The sequence below is a fragment of the Stegostoma tigrinum genome, chromosome 25 (genome assembly GCF_030684315.1).
Source record: "Stegostoma tigrinum isolate sSteTig4 chromosome 25, sSteTig4.hap1, whole genome shotgun sequence".
NCBI lineage: Eukaryota > Metazoa > Chordata > Chondrichthyes > Orectolobiformes > Stegostomatidae > Stegostoma > Stegostoma tigrinum.
In genome coordinates, this window is record NC_081378.1 from 42,724,480 (window position 1) to 42,749,130 (window position 24,651).

A 24,651-nucleotide genomic window follows, 5' to 3' on the forward strand; every position below is an offset into this window, starting at 1 on the left:
TTTCTTGAAAGTGGAGTCACAGGTAGACAGGATAGTGAAGAAGGCGTTTGGTATACTTGCCTTTATTGGTTCGTGCATTGAGTATAGGAGTTGGGAGGTCATGTTGCGGCTGCACAGGACATTGGTTAGAACACTTCTGGAATGCTGTGTACAATTCTGGTCTCCCTGCTGTAGGAAGGATTTTGTGAAACTTGAAAGGGTTCAGAAAAGATTTACAAGGATGTTACCAGGGTTGGAGGGTTTGAGCTATAGGGAGAGGCTGAATAGACTGAGGCTATTTTCCCTGGAGCATCAGAGGCTGAGGGGCGAACTTATAGAGGTTTATAAAGTCATGAGGGGCATGTACAGGGTGGATAGACAAGGCCTTGACCCCTGAGGGGAAGGGCAAGGGATTGGAGGAGTCCAAAACTAGAGGGCATAGATTTGAGGTGAGCAGGGGAAGATTCAAAAGGGACCTACAGGGCAACCTTTTCACACAGAGGGCGGTGTGTGTATGGAATGAGCTGTCAGAGAAAGTGATGGAGGCTGGTACAATTACAATATTAGAAAGGCATCTGGATGGTTGGCTATAAAATAGGGTGGGATTAGAGGGATATGGGGCAAATATTAGCAAACGAAACTAGATTTATTTCGGATATGTGGTTGGCATGGACAAGTTGGACTGACGGGTCTGTTTCCGTGATGTGCAGCTCAATGACTGTAATTACAGTCACAGGTGGGAGTGCAGGAGTATATTGACATAAAGAGAACACCTTTTCTCACTTTTGAACAATGGCATAGAATTTTTTTATAGGCACTTAAGACCCCAAAATGGTTTGGCCAGTCATCTTAAAGACAGCGAAAAATGATAATTCTATCAAAAAAAAGTTTCTTTTTTGCCTGGCAAACGTAAACAAGATAATGTTTGAGGGTATTTAGTAGAATATTGTACGGAGTTCTACTTGGTTGGTACAGATATGGATGGGCTGAATGGCCTGATCCTTTACTCGAAAGGCGAATGATAGTTTGCACATTGGGAATTGGACGAAATTTATGAATGGAGCCCAGTCAATGAAACTGCGCATGTGCGACCGCTGCGTTTCCCACGAGCCGCCACGCGTGGCGTTTGGCGTCACTTCCGCTACAGCTAACGGGGAGTCTGGAGGTTCGGGAGAGGGAACCAGCCCAGACCGGACTGGGAACACGCGACACCGGGATTAACGGACCGGTAAGGGGGCCGGGAAGGGGATAGCAGACCGACAGCAGCACGGCGGACACCCAGTAGTAAAACACAGTTTGGGGTGAGGTGGAAGCACCACTGGGAATGGCCCACCTGGAGTGACGCACCGGGAAAAGTGTGATCAACACCTGGGAATACAGTAAGATACACAGGGGACCAGGAACACACGCTGAGACGCTCCATTGGTGGGACCTGGAACAATACCGAGAATATACCAGTAAGATATACCAGGAAGACACTGATAAGACACACCAGGGGGTACTAGGAAACCATACCAGTAAAATATGGCGCCAGAAATAACTTGGGGCAGGGTTGGTTGGGGAAGAGGACCGGGAACACTACTTGGAATAACACACTGCCAACACTCACCGTTGTTAATTGTGACAGTAAGGTACACCAGGGGAACTAGAAACGCACCCTAGGAAAATACTGGTAAGGCACACCATTGTGAAAACACATCAGTAAGACTTACAAGTGAGACAGCAGGAATGCACATTACTGAGATGCACTGGAGAAAAAAAATTGGTGAGCCACTCTAGGAGGGAGACTGGATGTATACCAGGCACGTGCACCAGGAAAATACTGGTAAGATATGGAAGGGTAAGGCACGCCAGGTAAATTCTGGGAGATAAGTAAGAACCACAATAAAGGAGTAAAAATACCAGGGGAATAAGAAAGAAGCACCAATTAAAAGGGGACCTGGTAAAAGTGTGAAAATACCAAGTAAGAAACACAGGTTGAAAACACTGAGTAAATGGTTTAAAATTCCAGAGGGGAGAAAACCAACTTAAAATGATGAAACGTCAGGGACTGGATATGAAACAACTGGTTTATAACATTTGAGGACTGGGTTAAAAACGATCAAATAAAAGTATTGGGTAATAAACACCAGGTAAAAATGTAAAAACCATCAGGGGATGGTGAGAATTTCCAGGTGAAAGTACTCTATTTGCTTTCTTCCTATGTCCTTTGATCACTTTAGGCCTAAGAACTATCTAAGTCCTTAAAATGTTCAATGTTTTGGCCTCAACCACTTTGTGGCAAAAAAATTCTACAGGTTTGCCACTGTCTAGCTGGAGAAATTACTCCTTATTTTAGAATCTGTTGTTAAGAAAGTAATGAGAGGAATTTTAAGTCAAAATAAATCATGTTTGACTAATTGCTAGAATTATTTGAAGATGTAACAAGTAGTGTGGATAAGGGGAGGGGGAAGGGGGTTCTGAAATAAGTAGGGAGAGAAAGGGAGGTGGTTAGAAGATGGATGGTGGAGAGGATTTGCTTTGGGAGAGACCCCCACTGAGGTTTTTCCGGAGGGAGAAAGGTAACTTCTTCGGAGTAGGCATCCTAAGAAGAGGCTTCGCAGTGCGATTAAAATTGTTTGAGATAGTAGGAACTGCAGATGCTGGAGAATCTGAGAAATACAAGGTGTGGAGCTGGATGCGGGTCTAGGCCTGAAACATCAGCTTTCCTGCTCCTATGATGCTGCTTGGCCTGCTGTGTTCATCCAGCTCTACTCCTTGTTCTCGTAGTACTATGTCTAGACTTCCAGAAGACATTTGATAAGGTGTTGCGTAAAAGCATAATAATATGCAAGCTGAGTTCACATGGGTTAAGGGTAATTTATTTGTTTGTATAGAGGATTGGTTAACAGCAGTAAGCAGAGTTGAACCTCTGTCTCTATCTCAGGCAACCAGCTTGAAACTGATGTCCATTTCAAGCCCACCGAATCCCACAGCTACTTAGAATACACCTCCTCCTACCCACCCTCCTGCAAAAGTTCCATCCCCTATTCCCAATTCCTCCGTCTCCGCCGCATCTGCTCCCCTGATGAGGCATTCCACTCGCGCACATCCCAGATGTCCAAGTTCTTCAAGGACCGCAACTTTCCCCCCCACAGTGGTCTACAACACCCTTGACTGCATCTCCCACATTTCCCGCAACACATCCCTCACACCCCGCCCACGCCACAACCGCCCAAAAAGGATCCCCCTCGTTCTCACATACCACCCCCCCAACCTCTGGATACAACGCATCATCCTCCGACACTTCTGCCATCTACAATCCGACCCCACCACCCAAGACATTTTTCCATCCCCACCCTTGTCTGCTTTCCAGAGAGACCACTGTCTCCGTGACTCCCTTGTTCGCTCCACACTGCCCTCCAACCCCACCACACCTGGCTCCTTCCCCTGCAATGCAGGAAGTGCTACACTTGCTCCCCCACCCCCACGCCCCAAGATGACTTTCCATATTAAGCAGAGGTTCACCTGCACATCTGCCAATGTGGTATACTGCATTCATTGTACCTGGTTTGGCATCCTCTACATTGGGGAAACCAAGCGGAGGCTTGGGGACCGCTTTGCAAAACACCTCCGCTCGGTTCGCAATAAACAACTGCACCTCCCAGTCGCAAACGATTTCCACTCCCCCTCCCATTCTTTAGATGATATGTCCATCATGGTCCTCCTGCAGTGCCACAATGATGCCACCCGAAGGTTGCAGGAACAGCAACTCATATTCCGCTTGGGAACCCTGCAGCCCAATGGTATCAATGTGGACTTCACCAGCTTCAAAATCTCCCCTCCCCCACTGCATCCCAAAACCAGCCCAGTTTGCCCCCTCGCCCCCTCGCCCCCTGCACCACACAACCAGCCCAGCTCTTCCCCTCCACCCACTGCATCCCAAAACCAGTCCAACCTGTCTCTGCTTCCCTAACCTGTTCTTCCTCTCACCCATCCCTTCCTCCCACCCCAAGCCGCACCTCCATCTCCTACCTACTACCCTCATCCCACCTCTTTGACCTGTCCGTCTTCCCTGGACTGACCTATCCCCTCCCTACCTCCCCACCTATACTCTCCTCTCCACCTATCTTCTTTTCTGTCCATCTTTGGTCCACCTCCCCCTCTCTCCCTATTTATTCCAGAACCCTCACCCCCATCCCCCTCTCTGATGAAGGGTCTAGGCCCAAAACGTCAGCTTTTGTGCTCCTGAGATGCTGCTTGGCCTGCTGTGTTCATCCAGCCTCACATTATATTATCTTGGAATAAATGGGTCATCTTCTGATTGGCAAGATGTAACCAATGGGGTGCCAGAGATCTTTAGGCCCAACTATTTACAAGCTATATTAAAGACAGGGATGTGGGGATAGAAAGTACTATGGCTAAACTTTGCAGATGGCAGTAAAGCAGGTAAGATAGTAAGCTACAATGAAGAAATAAAAAATTTACAAATGGATATGGTTATTTGAGGTGAATGGGCCAAAATTTGGCAGATGTAATTTCATGTGGATAAATACAAGGCTATCCTTTTTGGTCAGAGGAATAGAAAGACAACCTATCAATGCAAAGGGATCTGGGCATCTTTGTTTGTGAATTGCAGAAAACTGGTATGTAAGTACAGCAGGTTAAAAAGGAGACAAATAGAATTTTGGCACTTATTGCTGAAAGAATAAAGCATAAATGTCAGGGAGTGTTTCTGCAATTGTATGACATCTTAGTGAGATGGCAATACTTTTAAGTGCATACAATTTTTGTCTCCTTACTTGAGGCTGGGGGTGATAAAGTTTGGAGGAGGTTGGCTAGATTGTTTCCAGAGATGAGGGTTTGTCTTATGATGAGGCAGATGACCTAGTGATGTTAGCGCTGGACTGTTAATGCAGAGACCCAAATAAAGTTCTGGGGACACTGGTTTGAATCCCGCCATGGCGATGATGGAATTTGAAGTCAGCAAAATATCCTGAATTAAGAATCTAATGATGACCATGAATCCATTGGTGGAAAAACCCATCCGGTTCACTAATGTCCTTTAAGGAAGGAAACTGCCATTCTTACCTGGTCTGGCCTACATGTGACTCCAGACCCACAGCCAAGTTGTTGTCTCTGAACTGGCCTCTGGGCAATTATGGATGGGCAATAAATGCAACCTGGTCAGTGACGCCCTCATTCCCTGAATGAATGAAAGAAGAGAGATTGAACAATTTAGTCCTGTATTCCCTGGAGTTTAGAAGAATAACAGGAGATCAAATTGACGTATGCAAGGTGCTGAATGAGATTGACAAAGTATTTGTAGGAAGGATGTTTACTCGTCGGAAGCAGTTTATAACAAGAGGTCACAGTTCTAGGATAAGGAAGGGGTAGAAGATTTAAAACAAATGAAAAGTTACTTCTCTCAAAGCATAGTGAATCAGTGGCATACACTACCCAAGAGTTTGGTGGTTGATGGGATATTGAGTAGCTCTGTATATTTTTAACTAGTAGTGGGTGGAAGGTTATGGAGAGTGAGCAGGAAACTTAGAGTTGAGGCTGTAATGAGATCAACTGCGATTTCAAATGGCTTGAGGAGGAAAATTGCCTCCTCCTGCTTCTTAGATAACAAGGTGTAGAACTGGATGAAAACAGCAGGCGAAGCAGCATCAGAAGAGCAGAAAGGCTGATGTTTCGGGCCTAGGGCCTCGACCCGAAACATCAGCCTTCCTGCTCCTCTGTTGTTTGACCTGCTGTTTTCATCCAGCTCTACACCTTGTTATTGCAGATTCTCCAGCATCTGCAGTTTGTATTATCTCCTGCTTGTTTTTATATTCATCTCCATTTGTAAATAGCCAACTGTGACTCCAGTTCTGGACTTCTTGGTCATTGGGGATGTGTATTTAGCCCTGTTAGAATTGTGTGGATTTCTATGAAATACCCCATCAATGTTCTAATCTCCAGTGAATGGAGTCCTAACTGATCCAATCTCTCTACGTATGCGGTGGGGATTGAGTGAGACCTGGGGCAAGAGGCGAGGAATAGAACCAAACTTTGGGTAAGGAGGGCTGCTGGGGTTGATGGGAGGGAACAAGGAAGCGTGCGCAACCCTGGGGAAAGGGGAATTATAGGGAGAAAGAGTGAGACATGAGGAAAGGCAGTGGTGAGAAAGACAGCAAGAACGTCGGAAGGAAATAGAAGGTGAAGGAGAAAGTAAGACCTTGGGGAAAGGAGGGGAAATATTGAGTACGGAGGGGAGCAAGATGCCAGGAAAAGGGGTGAGGAAAGGAAGGAGTGTGACCCTGGGAAATGGGGTAGGAGGGGGAGACCTGAGGAAAGGGATGGAGGTAGAGGTGAGGAAGGGAGCAAGACCCCAGAAGAGGGTGGGAGGGCGGTGAGGAAGGGGGAGCGTGACCCGGGGGGGAGGGGCAGGAGGGCGGTGAGGAAGGGGGAGTGTGGCCCCCGGGGGGGAGGGCGGTGAGGAAGTGAGCGTGTGACCCCCGGTGGGGGGGCCAGGAAGGCACTGAGGAAGGGGGCGTGTGACCCCCGGGGCGGGAGGGCGGTGAGGAAGGGGGAGCGTTACCGCGGCGGGGGTGGGGAGGGACCTCGGTGTATGGTGGCTGAAGAGAGGGACCCTGGCAAACGGGATGGGGGTTGGCGGTGGAGGAGGAGTCCCGGGGAGGTACCGAGAGACTCGGGGTTAAGGAGGCAGTGTTGTGGTAAGGGGGCGACTGACGGGCGTGTATTGCAGCCTCTGACCCAACTCCCTCCCTGTTTTTCTGCAGGTTGCCGAGGAGCCCTGAGCCGCTCTGCCTGGTCCCCGCTCCCCCAGGTTGGTGATGGCGATGAGGCAAACTCCACTGACATGCAGCGGCCACACCAGGCCCGTGGTCGACTTGGCTTTTAGCGGAATCACACCTTACGGTTACTTCCTAATCAGCGCCTGTAAAGGTGAGCCAGCGGCTCGCGTAGCGGCTGAGCGAGCATCGCGGCTTCAAGCCTTAGCATTAGGCCCGGGGCTCGCGGCCGCAGCTACCATGTGTTGTTCTGTCATTAAAATTATTTGTGTCGAGTTAGGTTTTGTTAATAAGCAGAGTGTGTTCCGACTTGTTTGTCCGCACTCACACTGAATAATTCTATATTGTGATTATGACCTCTGTCAATATTTGCATTTTAAAAGCTGTGAATTGAGTGGAAATGCTGCAGATATTTGGACCTATATAACATATTGTCAGATTTTGAAAGGTTGTGTTTGAGAAAGAGATGTCACAAACTGTGAGTGTAGTGTCCCTGTGGCTGGGAGTTAAACGTGAATCAAGTGACTTCACTGGCTGACCTGGAAAAGTGTGAGGCAAGACTCCAACTGTGACGAGTACTGTTGAAAGGCCTCACTCTTATCATCTATTCTCTGAAGTTAGATTGTCTTGTCTCAAATACTGTTCTCTTCCTCAATTTGTATTTACAAACTTTGAACCCTCTTGGACCTTAGTGTTATTTGAAATCAAATTACTTGAATAATTGTCATTAAGGCATCAAAGGGACAGCAAAATCGCATTCTTTCCCCTTGGATCTCTGTAAAATCAATATAAGTAACAATGTTTATCCCTTGTAGAGCAATCTTGGTTAAATCTCCCCTGAACATAAGTGTTCTCTTGATTTGATATTATTTAAGTTAAATTATTTGGTGAATTTTAATTTCTAATGTTGATAATGACTGAATTATCAGAAATAGTCTTAGTGTTAAATAACATCTGTAAAAATTAGTGTTCCATTTTAAGCAAACACTGTAGTATAGTATGACAAGAATGTTAAAATCCCTTTATGGATTGAGGTGCAAGTAATACGCAAGGAATTTAGTTCTCTTGTCTTATGTTTGTTACTTGAATCATTGTCATGATTCAATACTGCATAAGTATTAATATTCCAGAGTAATTGCATAGTATTTGTAAAATTGATAGTTTTCATCATTGCTACTTTCCTCCCTCAATCTCTGTCCCAAGTGATTTTTTTTGGCTTTGGTGATTTCAACCTTCACTTCAGCTCATCCAGCTTTCTCTTCAAATTCTTCTTTGTTTCCTTAAGTATCTCTCCATTTAAAATTCCCTGCCCATATTCACTGCCACCTTAGATAGCAAGGTGTAGAGCTGGATGATCACAGCAGGCCGAGCAGGAAAGCTGATGTTTCGGGTCTAGAGATAGTAGGAACTGCAGATGCTGGAGACTCTCAGATAACAAGGTGTGCAACTGGATGCCAAGCAGCATCTTAGGAGCGGGAAAGCTGACATTTTGGGCCTAGACCCTTGGCTTTCCTGCTACTAAGATGCTGCTTGACCTGTGTTCATCCAGCTTTACACCTTGTTGTTTCGGGCCTAGACCACCTTCAGAAATGGGGAGGGGAAGAAGGTTCTGAAATAAATAGGGAGAGGGGGAGGTGGATAGAGAAGAAGGTAGGTGGAGAGGGGACAGACTGGTCAAAGAGGTGGGGATAGAGCCAGTAAAGGTGAGTGTAGGTGGGGAGGAGACAGGTCAGTCCAGAGAGGACAGACAGTTCAAGGGGATGGGATGAGGTTAGAAGGTACGAGATGGGGGTGGGGCTTGAGGTCGGAGGAGGGGATAGGTGGGAGGAAGGACAGGTTGCGGGGTTGGGAACGGGCTAGGCTGGTTTTGGGGAGGGGGAGGGGAGATTTTGAAGCTTATGAAGTCCACGTTGATACCATTAGGCTGCAGGGTTCCCAAGTGGAATATGAGTTGCTGTTCCTGCACACTTCGGGTAGCATCTTTGTGGCACTGCTGGAGGCTCAGGATTGGCATGTCTGCGGAATGGGAGGGGGAGTTGAAATGGTTCACGACCAGGAGGTGCAGTTGTTTAATGCGGACTGAGTGTAGGTGTTCTGAAAAATGGTCCCCAAGCCTCCGCTTGGTTTCCCCGATGTAGTGGAGGCCACAATGGGTACAGTGGATGCTGTATACTACATTAGCAGATGGGCAGGTGAACATCTGCTTGATGTGGAAAGTCTTCGTGGGTCCTGAGATGGTGGTGAGGGGGGAGGTGTATGGGCAGGTGTAGTACTTCCTGTGGTTCCAGGGGAACGTGCCAGGTGTGGTGGGGTTGAAGGGGAGTGTGGAGCGGACAAGGGAGTCATGGAGAGAGTGGTCCCTCCGGAAAGCAGATAAGGATGGGGAGGGAAAAATGTCTTTGGGACCAGATTGCAGATGGCGGAAATGTCGGAGGATGATGTTGGATCCGGAGGTTGGGGGGTGGTATGTGAGGATGAGGGGCATTCTGTTTTGTTTTTGTTTTGTTGTGGGGAGAGGTTGTAAGGGATGAGTTGCGGGAAAGGTGGGGCACACAGTCGAGGGCATTCTCGACGACTCCTGATGGCGGGGTAGGGGGGTGGTCCTTGAAAATTGAGGACATCTAAGATGTTTGGGAGTGGAAAGCCTCGTTCTGGGAACAGATGCAGTGGAGGCGAAGGAATTGGGTTTAGATTAGATTTGTTTCCCTACAGTGTGGAAACAGGCCCTTTGGCCCAACAGGTCCACACCGCCCTGTACAGCACCAGTCCATCCCACTATTACCCTCACACCCCTGAACACTATGGGCAATTTAGCATGGCCGATACACCTAGCCTGCACATCTTTGGACTGTGGGAGGAAACCAGAGCACCTGGAGGAAACCCACACAGACACGGGGAGAATGTACAAACTCCGCACAGACACTTACCGGGTCCCTGGCGCTGTGAGGCTGCAGTGCTAACTAAGCCACCGTGCCACCCATCGGGGGTGGCATTTTTTCAGGAAGGTGGGAGGAGGTGTCTTCTAGGTAGCTGTGAGAATCGGTAGGCTTGAAATGGATATTGGCTTCTAGGTACTTGCTGGAGATGGAGACAGAAAGGTCCAGGAAGGACAGAGAAGAATTAGAGATGGTCCAGGTGAACTTAAGGTTGGGGTGGAAGGTGTTGGTGAAGTGGATGAACTGTTTGAGCTCCTCGTGGGAGCATGAGGCTGCGCCGATACAGTCATCAATGTAACAGAGGAAGAGGTGGGGCTTAGGGCCAATGTAGGTACAGAAGAGGGATTGTTCCACATAACCTACAAAGAGGCAGGCATTGCTTGGGCCTGTGCGGGTACCCATGGCCACGCCCTTTGTCTGTAGGAACTGGGAAGAATTGAAAGAGAAGTTATTGAGGGTGAGCACGAGTTTGGCTGAGCGGATCAGGGTGTCGGTGAGGGGTGCTGGTCGGGCCTGCGGGCCAGGAAGAAGCGGACTGCCACCTTACCATTACACATGATCTCTCTCCCTTGTGTCAGTCACGAATTCTCTGCCCCTCTCTTCCAACCCCAGTTCCTTCTGTGTCTATCTGTTTGAAAAGCACTCTGCCAAATCACTTAGTTTATATTTAGGGGTTTAATGTTTTCTTTGGGCCTCCATTCGTCAGAATATTTCTTCAGTTACTGACCTGCTGAACCTCACCGTTGCCTTTTGCAGTTGTTATCATTACTGATTGAAATCTTTACAGTCTACCCTACTTTTCATGTACAGCAATTCCCCAGTATGACTCATGTCACTGCTCCCTCAAATCTAGGATACATGGTTTTTAATGGTGATATTGTACATTTAGTCATTTGCTGTCAGACCATGCAAAATACCACAGAGAGATTGTGCCTTTGTTTCATCAAAGTGCTCACTATAGGATCATCCTGAAATGCAGATATATTCCCCTCATTCTTTTTCTATATTGGAAGCATTCATCTTGAGAGCCCCTTTCCCCTGTCTGCCTTTGCCACCAGCAACCAGAATGAGAACCTTATGGCCGTTGGCACCCAAGATTGAAACTATCTGGTCAGTTGCCTTTGCCAATTCACCTGTCTAGGTGTACGGTTATGAAATTCCCTTTTCAAAACTTATCACTCCTCCTTTACAGAACTCTTTAAAATGACTCTTTCATCACACTTTAGGTCAACTCTTGATATTTCCTCACATGACTCAGTGTCAGCTTTTGATGATGGCATCTTCCATATGTTTTGCTATGGTAAAGGCACTACACAAATTGTGTTAACATGTTATTATAATTGTCATGTTTGGTATCCATTCAGATGGCAAGCCCATGATGCGCCAAGGTGACACAGGAGACTGGATTGGGACGTTTCTGGGTCACAAAGGTGCTGTCTGGGGAGCCACGTTAAATAAAGAGGCCAACAGGGCAGCAACCGCAGCAGCAGATTTTTCAGCGTGAGTACTTCTACATACTTGTGACATAAATCACTGAAGGCAACTAATGACTTCTATCTGTCGTAGAATATACTACAGTTAGCTCATGGAGGTTGTGAATGTGGCTTTTTTAAGAAAAAGTCTGCAATGAAGAAAGCCCAACAAAGGAAAAAGTATTGCAAAACACTTTTTAAAATGCAATTTTTTATATTTGCTAAAGATGTCCCGTTGATATTGTGTGAGCTGTATATCTGCTCACTGCTGGCTGTTTGTCCAATTAATCTGTAGCTGCTGTGGATTTATTATATCTTCAGTCTCTGGAAGGATTTTTAAAACTGCTGCCTCTTTTAATGAGCATTCCTAAATGAAAACACCAAAATCATTTAGTATCATCGAGGTCCACAAATTAACATAGTTACATATAAACTTGGAATGTCATGTCAGAGTTTTCAATGGTGGGAAGTGATCTCTATACGGTCACTGAAAGTTCCTGGTAACTTGATCAGTTTCAGTACCTTCAGAGATCGGATGAAACGTGAGTAATCGTCAGCCAAGACTGGGATTTCGGTTAGTTAGTAGTTGATGTTTGGGGAAACTGTTTTAACAGTCTTGCGTTTATTTCCGCGTGCAGTTATTTCACCTGAATTTGTCCATATTGTTAATTCTCAGCAAGGTTTGGGATGCTGTGACAGGTGATGAAATGATCACATTAGCCCACAAGCACATTGTCAAAACTGTAGACTTCACTCAGGTAAAGTCCATTTCTAATTCAACTCTTATTTATATCCAACGTTTTTAAAGCCTTTTTGAAGCTTGTTTTTCTTTTCTTTTCAGGATAGCAACAACTTATTGACTGGCGGGCAAGACAAAGTTTTGCGTATTTATGATTTGAACAAACCTGAATCAGGTGAGGCATGATTATTATCAAAAAGGTTTACTAACCTTTACCTTTGAGACTTGTTATGAATAATATGAAATTATTGATTTTGATTTCAGCAGTATTGCAATGTTGCAGAGAGAGATTGTCTAAATGTGTGACAGTGTATGGTACTGAAGACTCTTCTGTCACATACTTCATGTCAAACTTGTTTTTAGGTCCCCAGTTTAGAAACAGAGAATAGGAGCATGAGTAGTCCATTTTACCACTGAGTTTGCTCTGCCATTCAATGTGGTCATGGCTGATCTTTTAACACCTTTGCATCTTTAACCTCCTAGAAATTGATCTGTTTGTTTCCGAAATGTGTTCAGTGGCTTAGTCTTCAAAGCTTTCTTTATAAGGAAAGTTCACAGGTCTGTCACCTTCTGAGTGAAGAAATGTCTCCTCATCTTAGTCCGAATGGCTCACCACTTAGCTAGAAACTGTGAGCTCTTGTTCTGGACTCCCGAGGCTACAAGAGAACAGCATCCTTGTTTCCAGCTGTCCATCCCTATTAGAGTTTGTTTCAATGTGGTCCTATTTTATTCTTCTAAACTCCACTGAATGCAAACCTAGTTGACCCAATCTCCTTGTGACAAGGATGCTATCCCAGGAATCAGCCTGGTGAATCTTGGCTGCCCTCTTCTATAACAAGTAGGTACTTTAATTAGCCCCAGATGCAGTCTCACCAAGGCCCTGTTGCTTTTTCAAACGGGGTGGCAGTGGCATCTTTTGCACCCACGTGGGAGGATCACTCGAGCCTTGATTTAATGTCTCAATTCAAAGATGGCACTGACGTTTACCATTGCCAATTTTCCAGTGGATAAGCTATGATAAAAGACAATTTTTTTCCCTAAATTATTACTTTAAGATCTTCGCGGAGCAGTTGAACATTAACTGCAAGAATCTGTCTGACTCAGTGTACACTTAGATTCAAATATTGAAGTATGAATGCCAATGATGAAAAATGTGTCAAAGCAAAACTAGAAAACCGAAAGTCTATTTAAAGGTGGACCTAGGAGAACCAATAAATTGAAAAACCCCAGTATTTGTATAGTTTATGGGTTTATACACTGGCTTGAGGTGCCAGACTATTCACATGTCATTCTTAGCATGAGAATTGTTTACTTGTCTTTGTTAAATATGGTGGTGGCATGCAAATTCTGATGTTCTTTCTCTGTCAGAGCCTCTCGAGATCAGTGGTCATAGTTCTGGTATTAAGAAAGCGCTGTGGTGTAATGGAGACAGGCAGATAATTTCAGCAGCTGATGACAAGACTGTAAGGTATGGGGTTTTGCTGAAGAATTCAAGTTTAAAATGAGCAATGTTTATGTAGAATTTACTTGTGGTAAAATATTTCACCTTTTTTAAGGAAAGTAGTTGTTACCAAGCTTGACTCAGTTATTTGAGGGGTAGGGGGCAGACCCAAATATAGATGACACTCAAATTGACTGCCAAACCCAAGCACTTCAAAAATTCTTCTTATATTTCAGATTTCTAGCATCCATTTTATTGTACTATCTAAACTTTGTAAGCAGAAATATGTTGGTATAACTTCTACCCCACCCCAAACACCTTCCCAACATAATCCTCTCTGAATCATTGATTTTCTTGGGCTGTTCTTTAAGGTTCTGTCCAGTGACCTGCTTAAACTAATATGTATGAGTAACAATTGATCTTGAACAAAAGTCAACCCCAGTGCTTTGCATTCATCGTACTAGGTGCCAAGACTGGGTATCCATGAGGCACTGTGCATCAACAGCAGCAGAATTGCATGGCCCGGTGTATGCCCCACTCGGTCATTGCCATTAAGCTAGGGGATAACCCTGAATCAATGGCAAATGCAGGAGGGCATGCCAGGAGCAGCACAGTGCATATCTAAAAGTGAGGTGTCAATTTGGTGAAACTACGTGCATGGAAAACAGCATAAGCAGCAAGTGATGAAACTGTGCAACCAATGGATCAGATCTAAGCTCTGCCGTTGCCACATTCAGTCGTAAATGGTAGTTAACAATTGAACAACTCACTGAAGGAGGGGGAGGCTCTACAAATATCCCCATCCTCCATGATGGAAGAGCCCAACACCTTAGTGTAAAGGGTAAGGCTGAAGCACGCGAGCAATGTCCAGCCAAGTGGATGACCAATGTTGGCCTCATCCAGTGGTCCCAGCATAACAGATACTAATCTTCAGCCAATTCATTTCACTCCACGTGATACCAATAAACGATTGGAGGCACTGGATACTACCAAGGCTATGGGCCCTGACAGTGTTCTGGCTATAGAACTGAAGAGCTTGCTGCTCCCCTAGCCAGCTGTACCAGTACAGTAACACCACAGGCATCTATCTAACAATGTGGAAAATTGCCCAGCGGTGTACACAAAAGCAGGACAAATATAACGCCACCACTCTACTCTTGATTATCAGTAAAGCGATTGGGGGGTGGTGGTGGCGGCGGCGGCAGTGGTGGCGATCAACAGTACTGTCAAGCGGCACATGCCCAGTGATGGCCGGTGTGGGTTCAGCCCAGGCCACCTGGCTCGTAGCCTCCTTGTAGCATTGGTGCAAACATGGACAAAGGAGCTCAATTCCCGGGGTGGTGTGAGGGTGACAGCCCTTGACATCAAGGCTGCATTTAACTGAGTGTTACTTCTGAGAGCCTTAGCAAACTGTAATCAAAGGATATTGGGGACCAGCTGTCTGTTGGTTGGAGTCATATCCATGACTATTTCCGTCCAGAAGGACGAGCAGCAGACACATGGGAACATCAGCACCTGCAAATTCCCCTTCCAAGCCGTTCATCAACCTGACTTGGAAGTATTGGCATTGTCTCTTCACTGTCGCTGGGGTCAAAATCCCAGAATCCCCCCCCCCCAATGGCATTGTGGGTCAACCTATTGCATCTGGACTGCAGCAGTTCTAGAAGGCAGATCACCACAACCTTCTCGAGCAGATAGGGATGGACAATAAATGCTGGCCAGCAAGCAAGACTCATGTCCCATTAGTGAATACATTTAATAAAAAAGTCTTGTGTATAGGCCAACCCTGACCGTTAACTGAAAGACCCAAACACTTTATGACTTCATCAACGAATGGGTAATATGCACAAAGAGTCTTACAATTCTACAACTCTGCGTATTACCTGTTTGCTGATGAAGTCGTATTTGCCCTGATACGAACCTACTTGACAGAATCATTGAATACAGTGCTGTTGAAAGTAATGGTTCAGCTCCTTGTATAGATGCCCATAATTTTGACTCCATTTGTACCGGTTTTGGCAGCAAGGATTACAGTTTCTGATCTGGCAGCTGAGATTGCTGGATGATGGTTGAGAATGCATTTCAACCTCGAGTGTTATACATGTAAAAGCCAACACTATTCTGGCATAAGAATTAGTCTTAGTCTTGTATTTGTGTAATGGTAATATTGTAATTAAAATAAGACTGCACATCTGACTTTAGGCTGCAGTTGAAAGTCAGCCCTAGTAGAGTTTATATTTAATGCAATATGAATGAAGGGAAAGTATTCTGTAAATCTCTTTAAACTATGGCTGACATTTTATTGAAGTATTTTAATACCTGGTATTTTAACAGGCTCTGGGACAGGTCTAGTATGATTGAAGTGCAAACGATTCATGTTGGATCATCTGTAAGCAGTGTTGAGTATATACCTGATGGAGAGATTCTGGTTTTAACTTATGGAAAAACTATTGCTTTTTATAATGCACTGAGGTAAGTTGAATCATTTCAGGTTTATTTTCTTTTAGCTTAGTGTGAGAAATGTGTTTTCTTTATTAGGACTTAAATAGTTATGATTTAGGCACTTTGCAGTGAATTCTTTGAATTTGTCAGTTTAATTTTTAACTGCAAAAAAAATTTCAAAATCTTTAATACCCACAACTTATTAGAGAATGTTTCATTTTGTTTTTTATGCGTACCAATTAAAGGTATTCACTGGCGGATACAAGAAACATCTTGGATATAGCTGTAAATCAGGAATTGAGAGGGAAAACTCAAAGTTACAATTAACAGTAGTACTGAGTAAATTATTGGAACTGCAATTTGACAAGTCTCTAGGACTGGGTGGATTTCATCGTGGGGTTGTAAAAGAAATAGCTCGAGATAGTTGGTGCACTGGTTTCAATTTACCACGATGTTCTAACATTTGAGTTGAATATCTTTGGAATTCCCTTCCTCAAAAAGCAGTGTATGTAGGATCTTCAAATATTTTTATGGCAGAGCTAAATAGATTCTTGATTATAAGGGGTATGCAGGAATGTAGAATTGAAGTTAAAATCAGATCCTGAATTGGGCACAGTACCAAAGGAGATCTGTACTACGGTATCAATTGAAGGCTGAATGAAGTTTAATCAACGTAGGCCTTCAAATGAGAAGAGAAGTTGGAGTATTTTAGGAAGGGATATACTTTGATAATAGCTGAAGGTGGCGTACATGAAGATGAAGAATGGGCAGTTGGGGGAGAAGTGTGATAGCATTGGACTGGATGGGATTGGAGATTGGAACGAGAAGGCCTAGGTTTGGTTTTAAGAGAATTAATTATACGACAGAAATGAAGACAAAGTAGAAAATACTAAGCTATTTACATATAGCACAAACGTTTTCTACAAACTGCCCCAGAAGCACTCCAATCTGTGTTTTTCCTTGGCAAAATTCAGTTCATCATTCTTCTAAACACAAAAGCAATCTAATATATTTTAGTGTTTGTGCTTTGTGATTTGTAATACCCTTGCAATACAAAAAAAAATCACATGATTCTCTTTGGTGGGGCGGCGGGGGGGGGGGGGGTGCGGGGTGGGGTGGGTGGTGGTTTCACTCAAGTGCGGTCCTGACTCATTCCAGCATTTTGTTTACCTACAACAAATTGACTGGTGTTTCAAGAAGATGGATTACTACCACCTTTTCAAGGATGATTGGGGATAAGGTAATAAATGTTGACCCAGCCAGTGGTGCCCACATTTCTTGAATTAATAATTTAAAAATTGTGAATCCAGAAATGTTGAAGTTAATTATTATCCATTCATAGGTACAGACTAAAACCCTTGAGATTAGAGATTACTCTGGATTGAACTGTGCTGAAAACTGTACCTATTGTTGGTTGAGAATAGGATTAAGTTTTTTTATGTTACCTGCAAATGGGCAAGGTTCTCACATTAAATGTAGCTGCTGAAATGAGGCACATGATTTTGTGTGGAATCAATGCCCAGCAGTGGCGTTTTGATTCAAATTTGAGTTTAAATCATCTTGTTGACTGCCATTTGAAGTTTCCCAGGCCACGAGGGATGTGGGGGAAGAAGTTTATAATCAATATTTCTTCTGTTGCTTCACTGAAAACCAGTATTGCTATTTTTTCTTATCATCATCTTAAGTAGGAGGTGGCAATTTGTAGATAGCACTGAAATTAAGCAAAAATCATTTAAGATTGTATACAGTGCAGATAATATAAGCCGAACAGTTTTGTTTCTAGTTGGTTTCTTCCACTGTATCATCACTGAAGCATAGCAGAAAAATGTCAAGACTGTGAATATAGTCTATAGCGGCGGTTCACAGACACTGTAATCCTGTTCAAATTTATTGGGTAATAAAATGTGAGGCTGGATGAACACAGCAGGCCAAGCAGCATCTCAGGAGCACAAAAGCTGACGTTTCGGGCCTAGACCCTTCATCAGAGAGGGGGATGGGGGGAGGGAACTGGAATAAATAGGGAGAGAGGGGGAGGCGGACCGAAGATGGAGAGTAAAGAAGATAGGTGGAGAAGGTGTGGGTGGGGAGGTAGGGAGGGGATAGGTCAGTCCAGGGAAGACGGACAGGTCAAGGAGGTGGGATGAGGTTAGTAGGTAGCTGGGGGTGCGGCTTGGGGTGGGAGGAAGGGATGGGTGAGAGGAAGAACCGGTTAGGGAGGCAGAGACAGGTTGGACTGGTTTTGGGATGCAGTGGGTGGGGGGGAAGAGCTGGGCTGGTTGTGTGGTGCAGTGGGGGGAGGGGAGATTTTGAAACTGGTGAAGTCCACATTGATACCATATGGCTGCAGGGTTCCCAGGCGGAATATGAGTTGCTGTTCCTGCAACCTTCGGGTGGCATCATTGTGGCAGTGCAGGAGGCCCATGATGGACATGTCATCAAGAGAATGGGAGGGGGAGTGGAAATGGTTTGCGACCGGGAGGTGCAGTTGTTTGTTGCGAACTGAGCGGAGGTGTTCTGCAAAGCGGTCCCCAAGCCTCCGCTTGGTTTCCCCAATGTAGAGAAAGCCGCACCGGGTACAGTGGATGCAGTATACCACATTGGCAGATGTGCAGGTGAACCTCTGCTTAATGTGGAATGTCATCTTGGGGCCTGGGATGGGGGTGAGGGAGGAGGTGTGGGGACAAGTGTAGCATTTCCTGCGGTTGCAGGGGAAGGTGCCGGGTGTGGTGGGGTTGGAGGGCAGTGTGGAGCGAACAAGGGAGTCACGGAGAGAGTGGTCTCTCCGGAAAGCAGACAGGGGTGGGGATGGAAAAATGTCTTGGGTGGTGGGGTCGGATTGTAAATGGCGGAAGTGTCGGAGGATAATGCGTTGTATCCGGAGGTTGGTAGGGTGGTGTGTGAGAACGAGGGGGATCCTCTTGGGGCGGTTGTGGCGGGGGCGGGGTGTGAGGGATGTGTCGCGGGAAATGCGGGAGACGCGGTCAAGGGCGTTCTCAATCACCGTGGGGGGGAAGTTGCGGTCCTTAAAGAACTTGGACATCTGGGATGTGCGGGAGTGGAATGTCTTATCGTGGGAGCAGATGCGGCGGAGGCGGAGGAATTGGGAATAGGGGATGGAATTTTTGCAGGAGGGTGGGTGGGAGGAGGTGTATTCTAGGTAGCTGTGGGAGTCGGTGGGCTTGAAATGGACATCAGTTACAAGCTGGTTGCCTGAGATGGAGACTGAGAGGTCCAGGAAGGTGAGGGATGTGCTGGAGATGGCCCAGGTGAACTGAAGGTTGGGGTGGAAGGTGTTGGTGAAGTGGATGAACTGTTCGAGCTCCTCTGGGGAGCAAGAGGCGGCGCCGATACAGTCATCAATGTACCGGAGGAAGAGGTGGGGTTTGGGGCCTGTGTAGGTGCGGAAGATGGACTGTTCCACGTAACCTACAAAGAGGCAGGCATAGCTGGGGCCCATGCGGGTGCCCATGGCCACCCCCTTAGTCTGTAGGAAGTGGGAGGAGTCAAAAGAGAAGTTGTTGAGTGTGAGGACGAGTTCCGCTAGGCGGATGAGAGTGTCGGTGGAGGGGGCCTGGTCGGGCCTGCGGGACAGGAAGAAGCGGAGGGCCTTGAGGCCATCTCCATGCGGAATGCAGGTGTACAGGGACTGGACGTCCATGGTGAATATGAGGTGTTGGGGGCCAGGGAATTGGAAGTCCTGGAGGAGGTGGAGGGCGTGGGTGGTGTCACGGACATAGGTGGGGAGTTCCTGGACCAAAGGGGCAAAAATGGAGTCCAGATAGGTGGAGATGAGTTCGGTGGGGCAGGAGCAGGCTGAGACGATGGGTCGACCAGGGCAGGCAGGTTTGTGGATTTTGGGAAGGAGATAGAAACGGGCCGTGCGGGGTTGGGGAACAATGAGGTTGGAGGCTGTGGGTGGGAGGTCCCCTGAGGTGATGAGGTCATGAATGGCGTTGGAGATGATGGTTTGGTGCTCGGGTGTGGGGTCATGATCGAGGAGGCGGTAGGAGGTGGTATACTGCATCCACTGTACCCGGTGCGGCTTCCTCTACATTGGGGAAACCAAGCGGAGGCTTGGGGACCGCTTTGCAGAACACCTCCGCTCAGTTCGCAACAAACAACTGCACCTCCCAGTCGCAAACCATTTCCACTCCCCCTCCCATTCTCTTGATGACATGTCCATCATGGGCCTCCTGCACTGCCACAATGATGCCACCCGAAGGTTGCAGGAACAGCAACTCATATTCCGCCTGGGAACCCTGCAGCCATATGGTATCAATGTGGACTTCACCAGTTTCAAAATCTCCCCTCCCCCCACTGCACCACACAACCAGCCCAGCTCTTCCCCCCCACCCACTGCATCCCAAAACCAGTCCAACCTGTCTCTGCCTCCCTAACCGGTTCTTCCTCTCACCCATCCCTTCCTCCCACCCCAAGCCGCACCCCCAGCTACCTACTAACCTCATCCCACCTCCTTGACCTGTCCGTCTTCCCTGGACTGACCTATCCCCTCCCTACCTCCCCACCCACACCTTCTCCACCTATCTTCTTTACTCTCCATCTTCGGTCCGCCTCCCCCTCTCTCCCTATTTATTCCAGTTCCCTCCCCCCATCCCCCTCTCTGATGAAGGGTCTAGGCCCGAAACGTCAGCTTTTGTGCTCCTGAGATGCTGCTGGGCCTGCTGTGTTCATCCAGCCTCACATTTTATTATCTTGGAATCTCCAGCATCTGCAGTTCCCATTATCTCTGATACAAATTTATTGGGTGTTTTGTGTACCCTTCTGTCTGATGCCATGTCATATGAACATGAGAGACTGTGTGCATGCAATGTTTTTTTTCTGTATTTGCTGTATTTTCATTGGAATGTTTGAAAGAATTGAAGTCCTCATTTAATTCTACCTTGCTTTCCTCCTCCTCATCCAGCTCCCAATCTTTTCTGCTTTTTTAAAAAAACATTATTTCTTTGCATCCGTTCCACATTAAGTTTGTGGTTTCCTGAGTAGAGTGCATCATTGTACCTTATTCCAGTCATGTTTAAGAATTGTTTTTCATACCACAGTACCAGTATAATTTTCATGCTTGCAGAGTACACATTTTATATATAAAAGTATTTCCATTTGCAGAAAATAGTTAAGATTTGGCTGCATTGAGAAGTTTTGTGCTGGTTTTTTTTTACAGTCTTGAATTGATCAAATCTTTTGACGCACCAGCATCAATCAACTCTGCTTCTCTTCACCCTGAGAAAGACGTTTTTGTTGCAGGAGGTGATGATTTCAAACTGTACAAGTTTGATTACAATACAGGCGAGGATTTAGGTAAGTTTTTTTTAATGTGGCTTAGTTCTTTTGTGAAAATTATATTTCAAGTTACAGTTCTTTGCACATAGGATTATTCCTGTTTGCTTAATTCTGCTATATAGAATGATCTTATAACAAATTTATTAGCGTTTAGGAGTACTATATGCTTATACAAATCAATAATCATGTTAATTTTTATTAATGTTGAATTAGTACAATATTCAGTTGCTTTCTGTTTTTGTTTCTGAAAGATGCGTTTTATAATCAGCTGGTGTGTGTTTGGATACATTCTGTATCATTATAAACTTTTGAGATGATCACTGAAAAACTTCATGGCATTTTGCAGTTTTGTGACTGTAGTTGTCCCAGATTTTATTTCAGTTACTCCATTTAAGTGGTTGTATCACTTTCAAAGTGAAGGTATTGACAGCTGAGGAGAGCACCAGCAGGAGTTCAATGTGAGCAAGCCAAGTAGAATTCTTGAAAGGACAACAAATTTCTTGTGGCCTTTTGTGACAAGTCTGGCTTTTTTCTTGGAAATTAGGTACATCGAAATGTTTCCATGTTTTAGTGAATTAATTATAGTTGTTTGTCAGTCAGTGCAGTATGAACTTTGAAATTAGGGGAGGTGAGCCCATACTACTGTTAAACATTGGTGAGTGCAGGTTGAATATCACTTCTAGATAACATTGCTTCTTATACTGAGGCTAACATCAATACTGTAGGAAAAGCGTTGGGCTTCAGTTGGATTTGTAGCTACAGTAATTTGAAAAGTCTTTGTAGTTTTACAAATTAAATCTCAAATGTCCCAACAGTAATGAGATTTTATTTGTTCTGATTACACAACCAAGAATAAAACATAGTGGAATTTTAACTCCTACTGAAAATAACTTGGTCTGTGTGTGTTTGGTATGCAAACTTTTTGTGAGCATCTGCCTTGTAATTCTTTTAAATCAATTTTCCTGGATTAAACAACTGGGCTCTGCAGTTATTTCAAGGATTGTAGCCTTGAATATATTTGACTGCTTCCAACTTGAGTCAGTAAACAAAGGCTGTAGGAAAAAGGCAGGCTAGTGCTGAGAACGTTGTGATTCTTGACTGTTCACATGTAAAAACCTGCAGTTAGTTGCAGAAAATGGGAATGTTGGTTGAAGTTTGAGATTTGAAGCAAATAAAAATGATGCTGTAGTAATATGTCTGTAAACTTTGCAAAGTCATGTCTGGAGAAAGCAAGAGCAGGTGTTAGGCTTTTTTATGACAGTGTCATCAACTCAAAGATTTAAAAATTACAGATGTACTTTTAATCTCCTAGCCCAAGTTATTTTGTTCAAAAATGTTAGGTTTAGATAACTTCCATGACCACAGGCTGTCACAAAGGGCTTTACAGCATTCGTTCAAACACTGCAAGATCCTACAATAACAGTGTGATAATTACCAGGTGACGTTATTCTGATGATGAGGCCCTGGTTTGATATCTGATTTGAAACCCTGCATCTCTGAAATTAGAGCATACACTGACTACTGTTTTGAAGTATCGATGTAGACTTTTGTCTGTTACATCTTTTGGATGAGACTTGAACACACCGTCTTCTGCCTTTGCTAGAAGTGCTATGAGGCTGTGCTCGGCTGCACGTTCCTGCAATTTTGAATTACCAAACAACAAGAATTTAATGTGTTGAAACTTTGAATATAACACCGAGAAAAAGGGCCTTGACCTGAAATGTAAGCTTTCCTGCTCCTCTGATGCTGCCTGGCCTGCTGTGTTCCTCCAGCTCCATACTGTGTTATCTATTTATAAGAGAAATTAGTCTTAATTTTTAATATGTTGCTTTTGTTCTGTTCTAAGTCAAATTAAACCTTTTTGTAGAGTCATACAAAGGTCACTTTGGTCCAGTCCACTGTGTAAGATTTAGCCCTGATGGAGAATTATATGCGAGTGGTTCTGAAGATGGAACTCTTCGTCTCTGGCAGACAACAGTTGGCAAAACATATGGGTTGTGGAAATGCGTGCTTCCTGGTAAGTATGTTTTCGTTTATTATTCTATTTAACCAATATCAATCTTATTTCGTACTTTAATCTTTAGCACCGTGCCTTTGTTCCATAGAATCTCTTAATTTCTGAAGGAACAGTTTGACTCATGCTGAATGTGCTGCACGTCAATCATTCTTGGGTGAAATACTTGCAATTAAACTGTCGTTGTGGGGAACTATCTGTGTTTACACTTGTTTATTTTAATTACAGAGGAGCTTGCTTCTGAAAACTCTGATTCAATCTATGGCACACCTCCGGAGGTAAAAGCCTGAGATGTCAACTTGAGCAAAACAAATGAGCAACAATATGTGATGAACTGAATAAAAAGGAAGCCTCCAGTTTTATATGGTTATGGAAAATGCAGACCTGATAAATGAAACCATATCATTCATTTAAAAACTTTCTAATTGTTTATAAGTCAAGCACCTGGTGTCTGCAAGGAAAGAAAGAAGTAGACTTACGTATGTTCATTGCAGCTGCCTCCCATTTTGCAGTGGTTTAATTGGACCTGACTTGTAAAATCTGTATATATTGTATCTTGACAGAAGTTTCTCATTGAGGAAGTGTGGTCAAGTTACAGTTATAATATAATAGATTCAAGTCTGTTTCCCTTAAAATATATCCTTTTTTTTCTTTTCCACTCCTAAGTTCAGTGTTGCTTCTATGGTTTAACAATAAAACTTTATTCAATACGTGTTGTCATTCTTTTCATTTTAAATGGTTTTCAATATGTCACAATTTCTTGGTGATTTTTGTGGAAATGGCCCCTTGAGCAGTATTAAGCCGTCCCCTCCCCACACATGTGTAAACATAAACAAGCAGAAAATGTTTTACGTTGTATTTATTACTCTTCAAAATTTTGCATGCTTACAGCCTTTTTTTGCTGCTTTGTAACTCAGTGCGTGTTTGTTCAGAATTACATTGATCTGGATAAGTGCTTATTGAAATAGATATATTAATTATTTTTGCCATCAGTGGAAGAAATAGGCTGTGGTTGCAGCAATTATGTTAGGACTCTTATCTGCTCAGGAGCTATGTTATATTTTATGTATTAAACTGAACGTTGGCAATGTGGAATGATTCACTTTTGCAGTCAACTGTTTTTGATTATATACAGCATGTTTAATGCTGTAGCCCAATCGTGGGCTCACTGGAAACCTTTTTAAGTTACTGCCTGATCCTGATATGCCTATTTCTTTTCCCAATTACAGCATTGGGTTGTTATGGTCTTTTGAAAAATGTCTTGTGACACTTGTCTCCTGATTTAAAAAAAATAAAAAATGGGTCGGGCTATGATGTATGCTTTTGTTTTGATAGAGCATGTAGATAAAATACACTTTAATGCAGACTTATAAGAAGCTGGTTTCCTAATTTAATAACACGAGTGCACGTTATTTAATTGTTTGAATTGCTAATCTCACGGTGCAAATTCCTTGCTCACAGGTACATTGGCAGTCCTGAAAACTGTGACTTTGTGAATTATTGATTCCCATAAGAATCGATTTTAAAGTCAAGTTGGGGGTCCTTCTAACA

The 24,651-nt window shown here is 44.6% G+C and overlaps 1 protein-coding gene across 3 annotated transcripts; it reads left to right on the forward strand.

Moving 5' to 3' along the window:
* Positions 1–1,092: 1,092 nt before the first annotated feature.
* On the forward strand, positions 1,093–24,414 carry strap (serine/threonine kinase receptor associated protein). 3 transcript variants are annotated; one of them, XM_048554565.2, is made up of 10 exons: positions 1,093–1,207; positions 6,747–6,912; positions 11,059–11,194; positions 11,843–11,924; positions 12,008–12,080; positions 13,274–13,373; positions 15,681–15,818; positions 20,968–21,104; positions 22,954–23,103; positions 23,329–24,414. In XM_048554565.2, exons 2-10 carry the CDS (start codon positions 6,801–6,803, stop codon positions 23,388–23,390), a joined length of 990 nt encoding a protein of 329 aa, XP_048410522.1. In that variant the 5' UTR covers positions 1,093–1,207; positions 6,747–6,800; the 3' UTR covers positions 23,391–24,414. The 3 variants fall into 3 exon arrangements, with proteins under 3 accessions (XP_048410522.1, XP_048410524.1, XP_048410525.1); XM_048554567.2 differs by lacking the exon at positions 1,093–1,207 and adding an exon at positions 1,307–1,436; XM_048554568.2 differs by lacking the exon at positions 1,093–1,207 and adding an exon at positions 6,580–6,643.
* The last annotated feature ends 237 nt before the right edge of the window (positions 24,415–24,651 follow it).